This window comes from Mirounga angustirostris, unplaced genomic scaffold (assembly GCF_029215605.1).
Source record: "Mirounga angustirostris isolate CCGP_5_RB_7025 unplaced genomic scaffold, mMirAng1.0.hap1 SCAF_16, whole genome shotgun sequence".
Classification (NCBI taxonomy): Eukaryota; Metazoa; Chordata; class Mammalia; order Carnivora; family Phocidae; genus Mirounga; species Mirounga angustirostris.
The window spans coordinates 7,020,360-7,034,772 of NW_026991724.1; the positions used below are offsets into that span (position 1 = coordinate 7,020,360).

The window sequence follows — 14,413 nt, forward strand, 5'->3', positions numbered from 1 at the left end:
AGTCAATTTTAAGGTCAGTTTCAGTCAATGTAGGGGTATTACAGGAGGAAAGGTGAGTTCAGTAGGATGGTGCCCTTTAGTGCGTGCTGGCTACAAGGAGCATTTGCAGTGAGCTCTCACACACATTTCCTCACTTGAGACAACAATATGGCAAGGTAAGTATCCGTATGAGCTCCATTTACATAGCAGGGGACTGAGGCTCAGACATGTTCAGTCACCTTGCCAAGAGGTGCTGATCTGGCCCATTGACCATCTCTTCCACCATGCTAGTATCCCTCTAGAAAAGGTCCGGATTTGGAGGACTGGTCCAGAAGGCCTCATACTTGGGCTGGGTTTCCCTAGGACCTGGTTTAGCCCTAGAAACCTTCCATTGACCATTTCAGCCCCTGGAGTAATATTTGATACCTACTACAGCCAGAGGATGACCTAGCACCTGATTCCATATACAGTAAAGTGCTCATACCTGTGTGGAGGTCTCATTCACATAGACACTGGAGAAAATCTAACTCACTGCATACAAGCAGGGATTCTTGACCAGTTCATCAAGACCAACCTGAAAATGTATGTATGTTTCTAGACCCGTATTAGGTTCCTATGGCTGTTGTAACAAATTACCACAAACTTAGTGGCTTAAAATGACACAAATTTGTTATCTTACCATTTTGGAAGATGTAGCCTGAATGGGTCTTACAGGCCTAAAAAGCAAGGTGTCAGCAGGGAAATCTATTTCTGGCTTTTCTAGCTTCTAGAAGTTGCCTGCATTGCTTGGCTTATGGTTACATGACTCTGACCTCTGATTCTATGGTCACATCTTTTCTGACTCTGACCTCCCTCTTTCCCTTGTGATGACGCTTGTAATTATACTGAGCCCACCTGGATAATCTCTCCACCTCAAGGTCCTTAACTTAATCACATCTGCAAAGACCCTTTTACTTTGCAGAGTCATATAATATAGTCACAGTTTCCTTCTGGAAGAGAAAGGGGAGCAGGGGTGGGGGAGAAGAGAGGAGAGAGCTGAGGAGGCTCAGCTGGGAGTGGATGGATCAGGAAAGGCTTCCTGGAGGAGGTGGGACTTGAAATGGCCCTTGGAAGATGAATAAAATTATTTGCCCTCCATAGACTGGGGAGGAGGCAAGTAGGAGAGAGAGTAGCGCATTTCCATTCACTCTTCCTTGAAAGTCTGAAAGCAAAGGCCTGGAGGTGGGAAAGGCAGCCCACCTCCTGCAGGACTGAGTAACATGGTTTTCATCATGGGGCAGGGGCTTGGGAGCAGCAGGAATGGGATGAGGTTAAGGGGTGGGGGCCCTACTGGCATATATGAGGCTTTCAAACCATTTGGTGGACAATTTGAAACCTGTAGGTTTTTAAATTTTTATTTAATTTTGCTGTTAATTAGCAAGTGACGTGTTGACTTTTCCCTGCTATAGAATACATTCTTTGCTGTAATATAATATATGCTTCCAATGTTGGTTCAAATATAATATGCAAAAAGCCCAGGTCATACTGACATTTCATTCCCATAAAACAAGTTGATTAGAGAAATATCCATCATGTATCCACTGTCATGATGATGGGCTTAGGAGAGAACAACTTCCCAAGAAATTCTTGTCTGGTGACTTTTTATATCTAAGAAACGAAACAGGGCTAAGAGCTAACATCTATTGTGCACATGTGTGCTAAGTACTGTGTGGACACTTTATGTGTATTTTTTCTGGTTTGATTCTAAAACATTGGAAGTGTATAGAATACACCAACCAGAAATGTGTTCTTTGGGGGGGGGGGAAATCAACCTAATGTCATTTGCTAATCAACAACAAAATAAGAAAATTTAAGCACTTGAAGGTTTCAAATTTCTTACCAAATGAAGTACAAGGGGCTTAGGCACTCATGACCCTGCAGGCCCAGTTCCAGTGAGTAAAATTGAGGCACAGAGAGGTTAAGTACCTTGCTTTAAGCCACACAGCTAGGGAGGGGTAAGCTGGATTCAAAGCTGACACGGCCACCACCGTGAGTTTGACCATTCCGTCTGATCCTTGTTATTAAAAACGCACCTCTGGAAATGGGCTACCATAACTGCATGGCTTGCTGAAGCTTCACAAACTGAACTGACCCATATGAACTACATCCTAGTTAGCAGAACATGAGAACCCCCTGGAGGCCCCTCATAACTTGTCCAGTCACAAGCTTCTCCCCTCCCTGCCCCGTGAGCCACTATTTTGACCCTAATAGTCTCTATTAGTTTTGCTCTCGGGATTGTGTTTTCATGTCCATCTCCAAAGGATGTGAGTGTTCGTTTCAGTGGTAAGGACTCCAGCCTGTGTACCTAGATGGAAATAATAGCAATAATGGTGATGCTAGTCTTCATAAAATTGGAAGAGACCACGAAAGACCTTCTAGTTCTTTCTCCAGGCTTTGGGAGGTAAACTGTGTGTGCTCAGGGGAAGATCACCATCTATCCTATTCTCAAACGTCTTTTCACAGGTGGCTGCTGTGAAAATAAGTATCACTGAGATATTTCAGGAGCGGGGGCTCTGTTCTGGGCCTGCAGGAAGAAATAAGGAGGAATGACTTTGAGTTAACCCAGCCCTCGGTTCGTGTGTTCAACCAGTATCTATTAATCACCTTGGTGGGCCAGGAAGTGGGGGCGAGCAGCGTAGTCACATCTCTACTCCTGAGGGGATTCAGGTCTCCAAGTGGCTATGAATCCTACTCTGTCATCTACTGACCATGCACTTGACCTCATGTCAGAGTCAACACTTGGTCCTCTCTGCTCTGATGTGAGGATCATGATATGTTTCTTATGGAGTTGCTGTGATGCTTAAGGCTTGTAAAGCATTCAGCACATAGTAGGTGCTCAATAAAAGCTACATATGCTACTGAGATGCAGTGGGTAGAGTGGGCAGGCTTTGGTTCCAGGGTTAGTCCTAATCCCAGCCATGTGACCTTGGGTGAGTCTCTTTATCTCACTGAACCTCAGTTTTCTCAACTGGAAATTAGGGATCATGCAGCCCTCCCCAGATAGGATTGCAGTTTTAAATGAGATGGGATGATACAAGGAGTTAGGCCCATTGGTACACAGCATGCACTTGCTAAGTAATGGCTGTGGAAATTTGGAATTGTCCAACAAAATCCTGGAGGCAGGAAGACTCAGCTGGGGGTTGGTGAGGCCACACACACTGGTCTTTGGTCACATGCTACATAGACCCTACTTCACGGCACCCTGGTCTCCCCCTGAATCAGCCTGTCCTTCGCTGGTCACTCTCTGAGGGTCACCACCTACAAGCACTGGCTAAGGTGCTTTCCCTAAAATGCTGAATTAAGTTCACTTGAAATGTAAACACCCATCCCAGGCTGGCTGTCAGCAGGTGGCCCATTTCCTATAAACAACCAGCCTCAGAGCACACATGGAGGGCTCAGGGGCCACAGGAAAACATGTCTCTGGAATTACTCAAAGCTGACACTCAACTCTGAGGCTGAGATTAAAGAAGGCCACCACACATTCCTCAGAACTTTGCTCCCTGGTGAGCCCCAATTAGCCACATTCCTTCTAAAGGGACACAAGTAAACAGATGTGCTCCTGCCTGGAATCTTCTAGAATTGGGTCAAGTTTGATATTCTGGGGGGAGTGGGAGATTTTATATATATATATATATCTACCTCCAATTTAAGAAAACTTCCAAAAGGCTAGTTTAGAGCTATAATAATTGAAAAAGCTTCAGAAAAGGCTAAATTCTGGAGAACTTTTTGTCTCTAAACCTTCGTGATGCTGGCTCTTGGAATTCACATGTTCAAATCCTCGTGGGACAACGACCTTGCCTCTAAATAAAAAATTATCAAAATGTACTGCTGAGGGAGACTTGAATTCATTCATCTCTATGCCTGCTTTATAAAAATTTTTAATTTTGAAATAATTTTAAGGGTGCCTGGGTGGCTCATTTGGTTGAGTGTCCGAAACTTGATCTCAGCTCAGGTCTTGATCTCAGGGTGATGAGTTCAAGCCCTGTGCTGGGCGTGAAGCCTACTTTAAAAACAAAAACAAAAACAAAAACTGAAATTATTTTAGACTTACAAAAAAGAGCACTCCTATATACCCTTTGTCTGTCTGGCTTCTCCTCCACTCTGCTCCTTTAGTTAAATCTTAGGTTTTTAAAACATTAACTTTCACTGGTTTCTGCTGAAGGCCACAAACCATTTTTCTATCTTTCTGCTTTCTTATTCCAGTCTTTTCTTACTGATTTGGGTTTTCCATGCTGGCTGTACACTCATCACCTGGTGCTTTGAAACAGTGGCAGAAGCCTCAGCCCCACCTCCACGGTGCGCTGATGAACTTGGTCTTGGGTGGGATAGGGCAGCTAGACTGGAGGTTCACTGCAGAGGTTTTCTTTTTTTTTTTTTATTAACACATAATGTATTATTTGTTTCAGGGGTACAGGTCTGTGATTCATCAGTCTTACACAATTCACAGCACTCACCATAGCACATATCCTCCCCAACGTCCATCACCCAGCCACTTTATTCCTCCCAACCACCCCCGACTCTAGAAACCCTCAGTTTGTTTCCTGAGATTAAGAGTCTCTTGGGGCGCCTGGGTGGCTCAGTTGGTTAAGCGACTGCCTTCGGCTCAGGTCATGATCCTGGGGTCCCTGGATCGAGTCCCGCATCGGGCTCCCTGCTCTGCAGGGAGTCTGCTTCTCCCTCTGACCCTCCCCGCTCTCATGCTCTCTCTCTCTCAAATAAATAAATAAAATATTAAAAAAAAAAAAGAGTCTCTTATGGTTTGTCTCCCTCTCTGGCTTCGTCTTGTTTCATTTTTCCCTCCCTTCCCCTATGATCCTCTGTCTTGTTTCTCAAATTCCTCATATCAGTGAGATCATATGATAATTGTCTTTCTCTGATTGACTTATTTTGCTTAGCATAATACCCTCTAGTTCAATCAACGTCATTGCAAATGGCAAGATTTCATTTTTTGATGGCTGCATAATATTCCATTGTATATATATACCACATCTTCTTTATCCATTCATCTGTCAATGGACATCTAGGCTCTTTCCATAGTTTGGCTATTGTGGACATTACTGCTATAAACATTGGGGCGCACATGTCCCTTCAGATCACTACATTTGTATCTTTGGGGTAAATACCCAGTAGTGCAATTGCGGGGTTGTAGGGTAGCTCTATTTTCAACTTTTTGAGGAACCTCCATACTGCTTTCCAGAGTGGCTGCACCAGCTCACTGCAGAGGTTTTCTGAAACCTCAGTGTGCTCAGGGCCATCTAGGAGATGTATTAGAAACACCGATACTCTGGGGCGCCTGGGTGGCTCAGTTGGTTAAGCGACTGCCTTCGGCTCAGGTCATGATCCTGGGAGTCCCAGGATCGAGTCCCGCATCGGACTCCCTGCTCAGCAGGGAGTCTGCTTCTCCCTCTGATCCTCCCCCCTCCCATGCTCTCTCTCTCTGTCTCATTCTCTCTCTCAAATAAATAAATAAAATCTTAAAAAAAAAAAGAAAGAAAGAAACACCGATACTCTGACTGTGCCCTTCAGGATTATGATTCACTCAGCCCTGGGTGGGGTCTCAGAATTTGGAGTTTTAATCCTAGGGGATTCCGATGTAAGAGGTACACAAACCACCTTTTGAGAAATACTGGCTTTGTGTTATCTGTAAATCAGAGAACCCTGCTCACCCTGTGCATGTCCTCTTGAATCATGTATAGTAGTACTTAACATTTCTGGTTTGTGTTTCTACTCTTGGGGAGTTGAGTGGGGAGCCATTGAAAGTTGTAGAGGAGAGGAGAGATGAGGCCAGGCTGTGCCGCACTAATGTTGGCAATCTGACAGCCTTGAGAGGATTGGGCTGGAGAGATGAGGAGGGAGGGTAGCCAGCAAGAGGGGGAAGCAGAGCAGAACAGCATAAATCTTCGGTCATGAGATTCTAGATTTAGAGAGCATTGGGTTTATATCTGACATCCACCACTTCCTAGCTGTGTGCCTTTGGGCAAGTTACTTAGCCTCTCTGGGTGTCAGGCTCATCTGTAAAATCAAGAGGTACCTTCCTCAGAAGCTGTAGTGAGGGCTGAGTTGTGGGTGGGCACAAAGCACTTGGGCCAGTGGCCAGCAAGCACTCCCTGTAGTGAGTGTTGAAGAGATCGACTGGGAACATATTGCTTCCTTCTCCCAAAACAACCTTTACCTCGTTCATGCCATTTGGGCTCCATAAAGAGTTTCCTAGCACCCCTCTGGGCCAGGCCCAGTGCCAGGTAATGAAGACACAACAATTTGAACAGAAACCCTGTGTCCTGGGGCCTCCCACCCTAGGCTGGAGAATGGCAAGCTGATCATTGCAAAGCAGAGTAGGGCATGTACCTTCAACACAGGCCAGGTTCAAGAGCAGGATGGGGAAGGACGAGTAATTGAGTGGACTCTCTGTACTTCCCATTTTCCAGCCAGTTCCAGATTATGCATAGAATCGAGTCTTTCATGCTATTGCATATTTTTTTTAATTTTTCTGTATATTATGTTTTGGTATCTTAATAAACCTTTCTGGTTGGAGGAGACTGTCCTTCCCTGGACTAGCCAATTCTTAGAGGTAGCAAAAGGCCCAGCATATCTGTGAGATGAAAACTAACCATTCCAGAGCCAGATCTCCTCTCTCTGGCCCACGCACTCCAGGAAGCAATATTCCTCTGCCTTCATCACCCCAGGGCCAGGTGCCAAGCACCAGAGACCACCCCCGAAGTCCAAAGCCTGCCAGCACTATTCACACCAGCTGATCCTAAGCTGTTTACTCTGTTCCATCTTGTCTTTCCCTCAGAAACCCCAGGACAGGCCATTGCCTATGTGCTTCCCCTGCTCCTGTCTTCTGCCTCTGGACCACCTTGTTGCTATCCACTGTGGACCACTGTGACATGCCGTGCCTCCTAGGACCTGTGAGTATAATAGGCTTTGTTCCCAAGCCTCTCTCTTTCTCCTTTTGTGGTCACACCTAACTGACCATCCCATAAAAGATAATAAAACAGGTACTTACCTTTGACAATGGATTTTTAATTTGAAAATCTACTAGAGGGCGCCTGGGTGGCTCAGTTGGTTAAGCGACTGCCTTCGGCTCAGGTCATGATCCTGGAGTCCCGGGATCGAGTACCGCATCGGGCTCCCTGCTCAGCGGGGAGTCTGCTTCTCCCTCTGACCCTCCCCCCTCTCATGCTCTATCTCATTCTCTCTCACAAATAAATAAATTAAATTAAAAAAAAAAGATTTATGAAAATCTACTAGAAACCTTTAGAAAGTTTAAGCAGCATGGGTTAACTTTGGTCATGTGCCTGTTTAGCCCACTCAAGGATTTTGGTGGATGGCAGCCATGCTTCTGAAAGACAGCCATGGATTGGTCATCCCCTACTGGTTCTCTTGTCCCCAGAGTCTCTATGGAAGGATGTGGAAACCACCATTCAGTAAGCTGTGAGGGCTCATTTAAGCTACCTGCCGTTTCTCAGGGGGATGTGTAGGGGTGGGAGGAGGAGAGCAGGGAGGGTTGCAAACTTGAACCCTAGACAAAACAAGTCAGATCCTAGCCCTACGTCAGTGACCTTGCTCGGTTAAGTCACTCAACCTCTCTAAAGTTCCCATTTCCGCGTCTGCAAAGAGAGGACAAAGCACACCTCCCACGCAGTGCTAATGTGAGCACCTGAAATGGACCACAAGGGACCTGACAGCATGGCAAAGCAGGGCCTTCTGGAAAGGAAGCCAGTGTACTTTTACCTTTCATGCATGTCATCCAGAACAGCGTTGATTTCCCTAGGAATCATTGGTAACTTCTGTCAGGAGAGGAGGGGACTGTTAAGGCTTAGAGCTGTCAGCAAATATGGAACTCACTCTGTAGCTGAGTCTCAGTAAAATCTGTTAAGTTTTTGCAAACTCAGAGCTCATGGTTTTCACACATGGGGTCTCTATTCATGAAATCTTAGAGCAAGCCACTGGCATAGAGTCTGCCCCCCAAAAATAATTGCTCACTGGCTTAGACGAAATAGTAATTAAGCAAAAATAACACTAATGCTTTTTGAGCACATGTTCTGTGCCAGGTATTATACAAAGCTCCTTACACATATTAATGCCTTTAAATTCCTTAAATTCCACATTCCTGATATCTCCATTTTACAGATGGGGAGACAGAAAGGGTCAGTAACTTGGCCAAGGTCACACAGCTTGGGTGCATGTTAGCTAGGATGAAGACAGGATTCAAACCCAGTGACAGTGATGGTGGTTTTCAATCTATTCTGTGCCTACCAGGTGTCAGGCCCTTGCTAGATACCTGGCCCTTCTAATGATCATGACAGCTCTCCAGAGGGGATCATCAAGCTCTTTTTACTGCAGTGGACATGGAGGCCAAGGGAGGTGAAGTGACCTGTTTGTCATGCTGGAATGCAGGGTTTAAAGAAAAATGTCACCAAGCTGAAGCATTAGGACACGAACTTCCCCAGCATGTGACTCTGAGCCTGCTAAAGCCTCATGTGACCCATCCCAGACCTCTTTAGGAACTCAGAGCATGCTGTTGTGACATACAGCAGCTTCATGGCCAACAGCAAAGAGTTTACCATCCACCTCGTGAGCCAGTCACCTGAACCCAGAATTCTGCCTTATTCAGCCATTTCAGTCTCCCCTCTGGGAGAGCCACTGAACTTGTGGCTTGAGTGACTGGTCTCCCTTGCCTGGTGAGCAATCTACTCAGCTCTGTTCCTTTCAGCTCTGTTCTCTTCCTATTCTGATTTGAGGCATGTCTGACTCCAAAGCCAGTAATCTCCTCCTGCTCTCACCCATCCTAATGAGAATGCATATCATTTTGCAGGTTAGGCTCTCTGAAAGAGAACCTTGGCCACCTTTCCAGGGAGGTTTGTGCTTGTGGTTGGCGGAATGATGGCCTCTCCAAGATGTCCATGTTTTAATCCCTGAAACCTATGAAGTTGTTACCTTATAGGGCAATGCTGACATGATTATATTAAAGGTTTTGAGAAGGGAGATGATCCTGGATTATCTGGGTGGGCCCAATACCATCACAAAGGTCCTTATAAGAGGCAGACAGGAAGGTCAGAGAAGGAACTGATTATGGAAGTGAGGGAAGTGGGGAGAGTGAGGGAGAGAGAGCAGGTGTGCAAGATGCTCTGCTGCTTTTGCAGGTGCAGCTGGGGCCACAAGCCAAGGAATGCAGGCAGCCTCTAGAAGCCGGAAAAGGCAAGGAAATGGGCTATCTCCCTGGAGCCTCCAACACCTTGATTTTAGCCCAGTTTTGACTTGACTTTCATAACTGTAAGAATAAATTAGTGCTGTTTTAAGCTACTAAATTTGTGGTTGTCTTTACAGCAGCAACGGCAAACCAACACAGTACTCTTACTGTCTCTAACTGTGAAGCTGTGGAGCAAGGCCAGGCCATCAAACCAATGGTTGTACCTAGTCTCCCCCACTGTGTGCATTCCAGGCCCGTTGCTCAGCAGGGTGCCCTGCAGCCATGTGGGAATCCTGCCTATTAAGAGAAAGAATGTTTTGTTTCCACAAATAATGCAATATATGTCAAGGAAAAAAAAAAGAAAAAGGTAGCGGGAGGGGAAGAATGAAGTGGGGGAAATCGGAGGGGTAGACGAACCATGAGAGACGATGGACTCTGAAAAACAAACTGAGGGTTCTAGAGGGGAGGGGGGTGGGAGGATGGGTTAGCCTGGTGGTGGGTATTGAGGAGGGCACATTCTGCATGGAGCACTGGGTGTTATGCACAAACAATGAATCATGGAACACTTCATCTAAAACTAATGATGTAATGTATGGGGATTAACATAAGAATTAAAAAAAAAGATTAAAAAAAAAAAAAAAAAGAATGTTTTGTTTCCAGTTTGCACATCCCAACCAAAAAGCTACGAGATGTGGCCATGGAAAGGAATTGAGGTCACAGACCCAACACGACTCACTCCACCCACTCATTCCTTCAGCAGTCGCTTCCAGAAAGGGTAGGATATGCCTGGATTGTGCCAGCAGTGAGGATACCGAGATGAACTGACGTCATCCCTGTCCTCAAGTTGCTCGCTACCCACGGAGCAGACGGATGAACAGACACCCAAACCACACCACAATAAAGGAAGGCAATGTGACAGGCTCAGCAAGGGGGCCGTGTGGAATAGAACCTCACCTCCAGGTGGGGTGAGAGCAGGAGGGTTGGGCCTGCTTCCTGGAGGAGCCACTGGCTGAGTCTTGAAGGGGAGTAGGTAGTGGCTTTCCAAAGGTGGGGAAAGAACATTCTAGAACTGTGCTGCCCAATATGGTAGCCACCGGTCTCATGTGGCCACGGAGGACTTGAAACCTGGCCAGTCTGAACAGAGATGTGCTGTAAAGTGTAAAATACACACTGAATTTCAAAGGCTAAGTATGAAAAAAAATGTAAAATATCTCAATAGCAACTTAAAAAACATTGATTACATGTTGAACTTATAATATTTTGGATATGTTGCCTTAAAAAATAAACAGTTAAAATTCACTTTTTTTTTTTAACCTTTTTGAGTGTGGCTATTAGGACATTTAAAACTATGCACGTGGCATGCATTATATCTCTGTTCAACAGCACAGCTCTAGAGGTAGGGTCCTGGAACAGACGCTGTTGGTGCCCCACCCTTGTCCTCTTGGCACTGGCCTCTCCCTGAAGGTTGCTTTCTGCCACTACCTGCAGCTCTCTGCCTGAGGGCTTTGTTTTCACTGCAGGAGATGATCTGCCCACACACTGGGCAAGCTGGAACACCCTGGAGTTAATGCCCCTGGAAGTGGCTGTCACCTAAAGATGGATGGGGAGTTCGGCATCACTTGTCACCACTTCTTTGCCCTCAGCTGGGACAATATGAGGCATGTTAAACTATGCCCAGAGGGCTCAGCTCTGATGGCTCACAGTGGTCAGTGGCTTGACAATGCCCTTTTATTGGTTTCCCTCCCAGTGTTTCTTGGGATCACATCCCAAATTAAACTACTTACATCTGAATTCTTATCTCTGGGGGAACCTGAACCAAGAGATCAAAGACCAGGTCAAAGACCAGGAGATGTGCCAGTTGTTTAGCAAGACTGGTCTGCAATTTTCGAGTGAGGAAGCCTAAGCATTGAGGCTGGAGAGCTAAGCAGAGACCATGTGACAAAGGTCAATGAGACCACACCAAGGGCTTTGATTAGACACTCAGAAGAATGGTACAACTTGGCCAGTTAAAACAGGGAATGAGAGGATCTGATTTTTGTGCGTGTGCAATTTTTTTCTTGAGATAAAATTCACATAACAACAACAAAAAAAATCCACCATTTTAAGGTATACAATTCAAGGGTTTTTAATATATTCACAATGTTATGCAATCATCACCATCTAGTTCCAGAACATTCTATCACCCCAAAACAAAGTCCTGTCCTCCTGAAAACCACTCATCTACTTTCTAAGGATCTACCTCTTCTGGACAGCTCACATGAATGTAATATGCTCAGATTTGGGGTTTCAAAAGTTGTCTCTGTGGTGTAGAGCGTGGTGGGAGGAGGAGCCAAGAAGAGGTGGGAAGACCAGAGAGAGGGTGGAGAGAAACAACAGAACAGAGAGTTGGAGGATGTGGAATGGACAGGACTGGGAGTCTGAGTGAATAGGGGGGAGAGGGGAGGGAGCACCCCAAGTGCCACCAAGTCTCCTGCCTTGGGCAACTAAGTGAATAGTGGGGCTATTCACAGAGACCCAGTTGCAGGAGAAGGAGCAGACGAGGCAGAGCAGAGAGAGATGAATCTAAGCACAGTCAAAGCCCTAGATAGAAGAACACATATTGAGCACCATGTGCCAGGCACTGGGGGGCAGGTGGCATTAAATCATATAATCATGGCAGCAACCCTATGTGGTAGGTACACGCGGACTGTTTGACATAAGAGGGAACTGAGGCAGGAAATGCTTAAGTAACTGGCCAAGGAGGTCTCAGAGCTAACAGTGCACAGCCCAACATGAAGCCTGGACATGGCCTCTGTGGGCAGACATGGCCACACAGGCACAATCTTTAGTTAGCAGTTGGCCAATGATTAGACTTGACCCAGGACTGGAGGCCTGGACTGAGGGTTGGGAGCCTGTCCTTCACTGGCTGCCCTGGCCTTGGGCAAGTTGCAGCCCCTCTCCAGCCCTCAGCTTCCCTCAAGGACGGAGGCGTGATTTACAGCAGTGGTTCTCACACTTGGAAGCAGCCAGAGGGCTTGCAGAAACACAGATTGCTGGGCTCTGCCCCCAGCATATCTGATTCCATGGGTCTGGAGTGGACCCAGGAATTCGTGATTCTAACAAGCGCCCAGGTGATGGGGAAGCTGCAGGTGTAGGGTGGAGGTGGGGAGAACCGCTGATCTGGATCCAGGGGTCCACTCAGATCTGCAGGTTCTAGGATTCCGGCTTTCTAAAATTTCCAAGGATTTCCATGCAGTCATTAAACATAACGCTTATGGGCAACATGTTCATGGCATCCCTGAACATAAAAGGATAGCTATTGGAGGCTCTCTTTTTTAAAATAAAAAATTAATAGTAAATATACATTTGTTTTTGAAAAAAATATTTGTAGTCTATACAATCTTTATCTTTTAAAAACTCAAAATACTCCAATATTAGGAGTGCTTGAGATGAAAATACAGCTGATTTTATTTCCCTGTGTTCCCATTAGCACTTCCAAGTTTTTATATATGTACATATACATAAAACACACACACATATAGATCCTACGTTACCTTCGCAATCAGAGAAAAACAAACATAAAAGCTATTCTTTGAAAAGCCTTCCAAGGCAATTCCTTGGTTGAAAAGCTCCAATCTGACTTTCCTCACAGAGAAATGCTCACTCAGGAAAAACCTCCAGATCCGAGTATCTGAAGATGAAACTGCCTATGTGCCTGAGCCAGCTCACTCGCCCTTCTCAGGGACAGCATAGAAGGAGAGAGCCAGAGAAATAACAGATGACGGAAATGAGACACAAAGCCTGATAAAGGAATTCTCCCATGGAGGGTCCCACTCTGGGTCTGTTGGACTTATGGCTCTGCAGGTACTCGAGGGCCCAGATCAAGCTGTGGGCTCCTGCGAGGAAATCAAGACATGCTCTGCACGCCCTCCAGCTTGCACACGCGAAAGTGGGAGCCCACGTGCACATCTCATGCCATTTTGAAATTAACTTAGGTTGCACATATTTGCACAAAGGTACCACCCACTTGGAATGGGCCACACTTTGCCGAATAATTCCATTGTATCCATGCCAGTCATAGCCTCCCCAGGCTCTTCCCCTGAAGTAGTGAGAACGACTCTCCCTCTCCCTGGAAACAGTTTCGGTGCATAAAAAGCACACCTAGATTTTTACAGAGAATACGTCTGGATTGTGGATCATTCCCCACTATATACTGTTTTCCAGATTTTCCAAAAATAATTTACAGTAAATATTTCTTTCATAAACAGAAAAAAAGTGTATGTCTAAACACATAAGAAGAGCCCGCCATCTTTACGAAACGCTCACCTGTCACTTTGGCCCTCACAGGTTCCAGCTGCTCCTTCTCATTTCTGCCAAATATTATATCCATGGCATGGGGCGCTGAGCGGGAGTGATACTGACAGTGAGCAGACACTCTGCTGTGTTCAAGGCAACTGCTTGCTTTTCGGCTCCTCCTTTTCTTTCCTTTCTGCTCTGCTGCAGCTTCCTTCTCTTATATCTCCTTCCCTCCCGATGCCCTGAGAGCCTGGTATCTCTTCGCGCACAGCACATGGCGGGGGGGGGGGGGGGGGGGGGAGCTGCGCCGGCGTTCTTTATCTGTGGTCAAAGGTCAATTCCCCAGCCTGAGTCCTGTCTAAACTTTAACCCTCTTATTGTATCCCCAACTCCCTTTCCAGTTCCACTCTGGCTTAAGCAAGAAAAGCTAGTCTTCTGCTGGGTTTAAATTGGTGGGATAATTCAGTGGGTGCATTCTGTGTAGGTATGCAGCCTGAAATAATCCAGCCCAGGAGGTGGAGAGGATTTATGATCAGAACAAGAACAGTGGGGTGCCTGGGTGGCTCAGTCGGTTAAGCGACTGCCTTCGGCTCAGGTCATGATCCTGGAGTCCCGGGATCGAGTCCCGCATCGGGCTCCCTGCTTGGCAGGGAGTCTGCTTCTCCCTCTGACCCTCCTCCCTCTCATGCTCTATCTCATTCTCTCTGTCTCAAATAAATAAATAAAATCTTTAAAAAAAAAAAAAGAACAAGAACAGAAACTATCAGGACCTGGGATTAGGGGAGCTGAGAGTGCATCAATCGCTAGAATTCCTTCTGCACATGGTGGGAACTTCTTCAGCAGAGAGAGCGTTTTTGTTTTGTTTTGAATAAAGGTCCCTGAGCCTCCCCCTCCTTAAAAAATCGTATTCAAAGAGCAACTTAATTT

At 46.1% G+C, this 14,413-nt stretch overlaps 1 protein-coding gene across 1 annotated transcript in view; it reads right to left on the reverse strand.

The window, feature by feature from the left end:
- The window catches only part of BCO1 (beta-carotene oxygenase 1), a 39,554-nt gene extending 25,354 nt beyond the window's left edge, over positions 1-14,200 (reverse strand). The window contains 2 exon segments of the mRNA XM_064581738.1: positions 9,380-9,508; positions 13,517-14,200. Coding sequence (XP_064437808.1) covers positions 9,380-9,508; positions 13,517-13,580 — 193 coding nt within the window. The 5' untranslated portion in view covers positions 13,581-14,200.
- Positions 14,201-14,413: the final 213 nt, after the last annotated feature.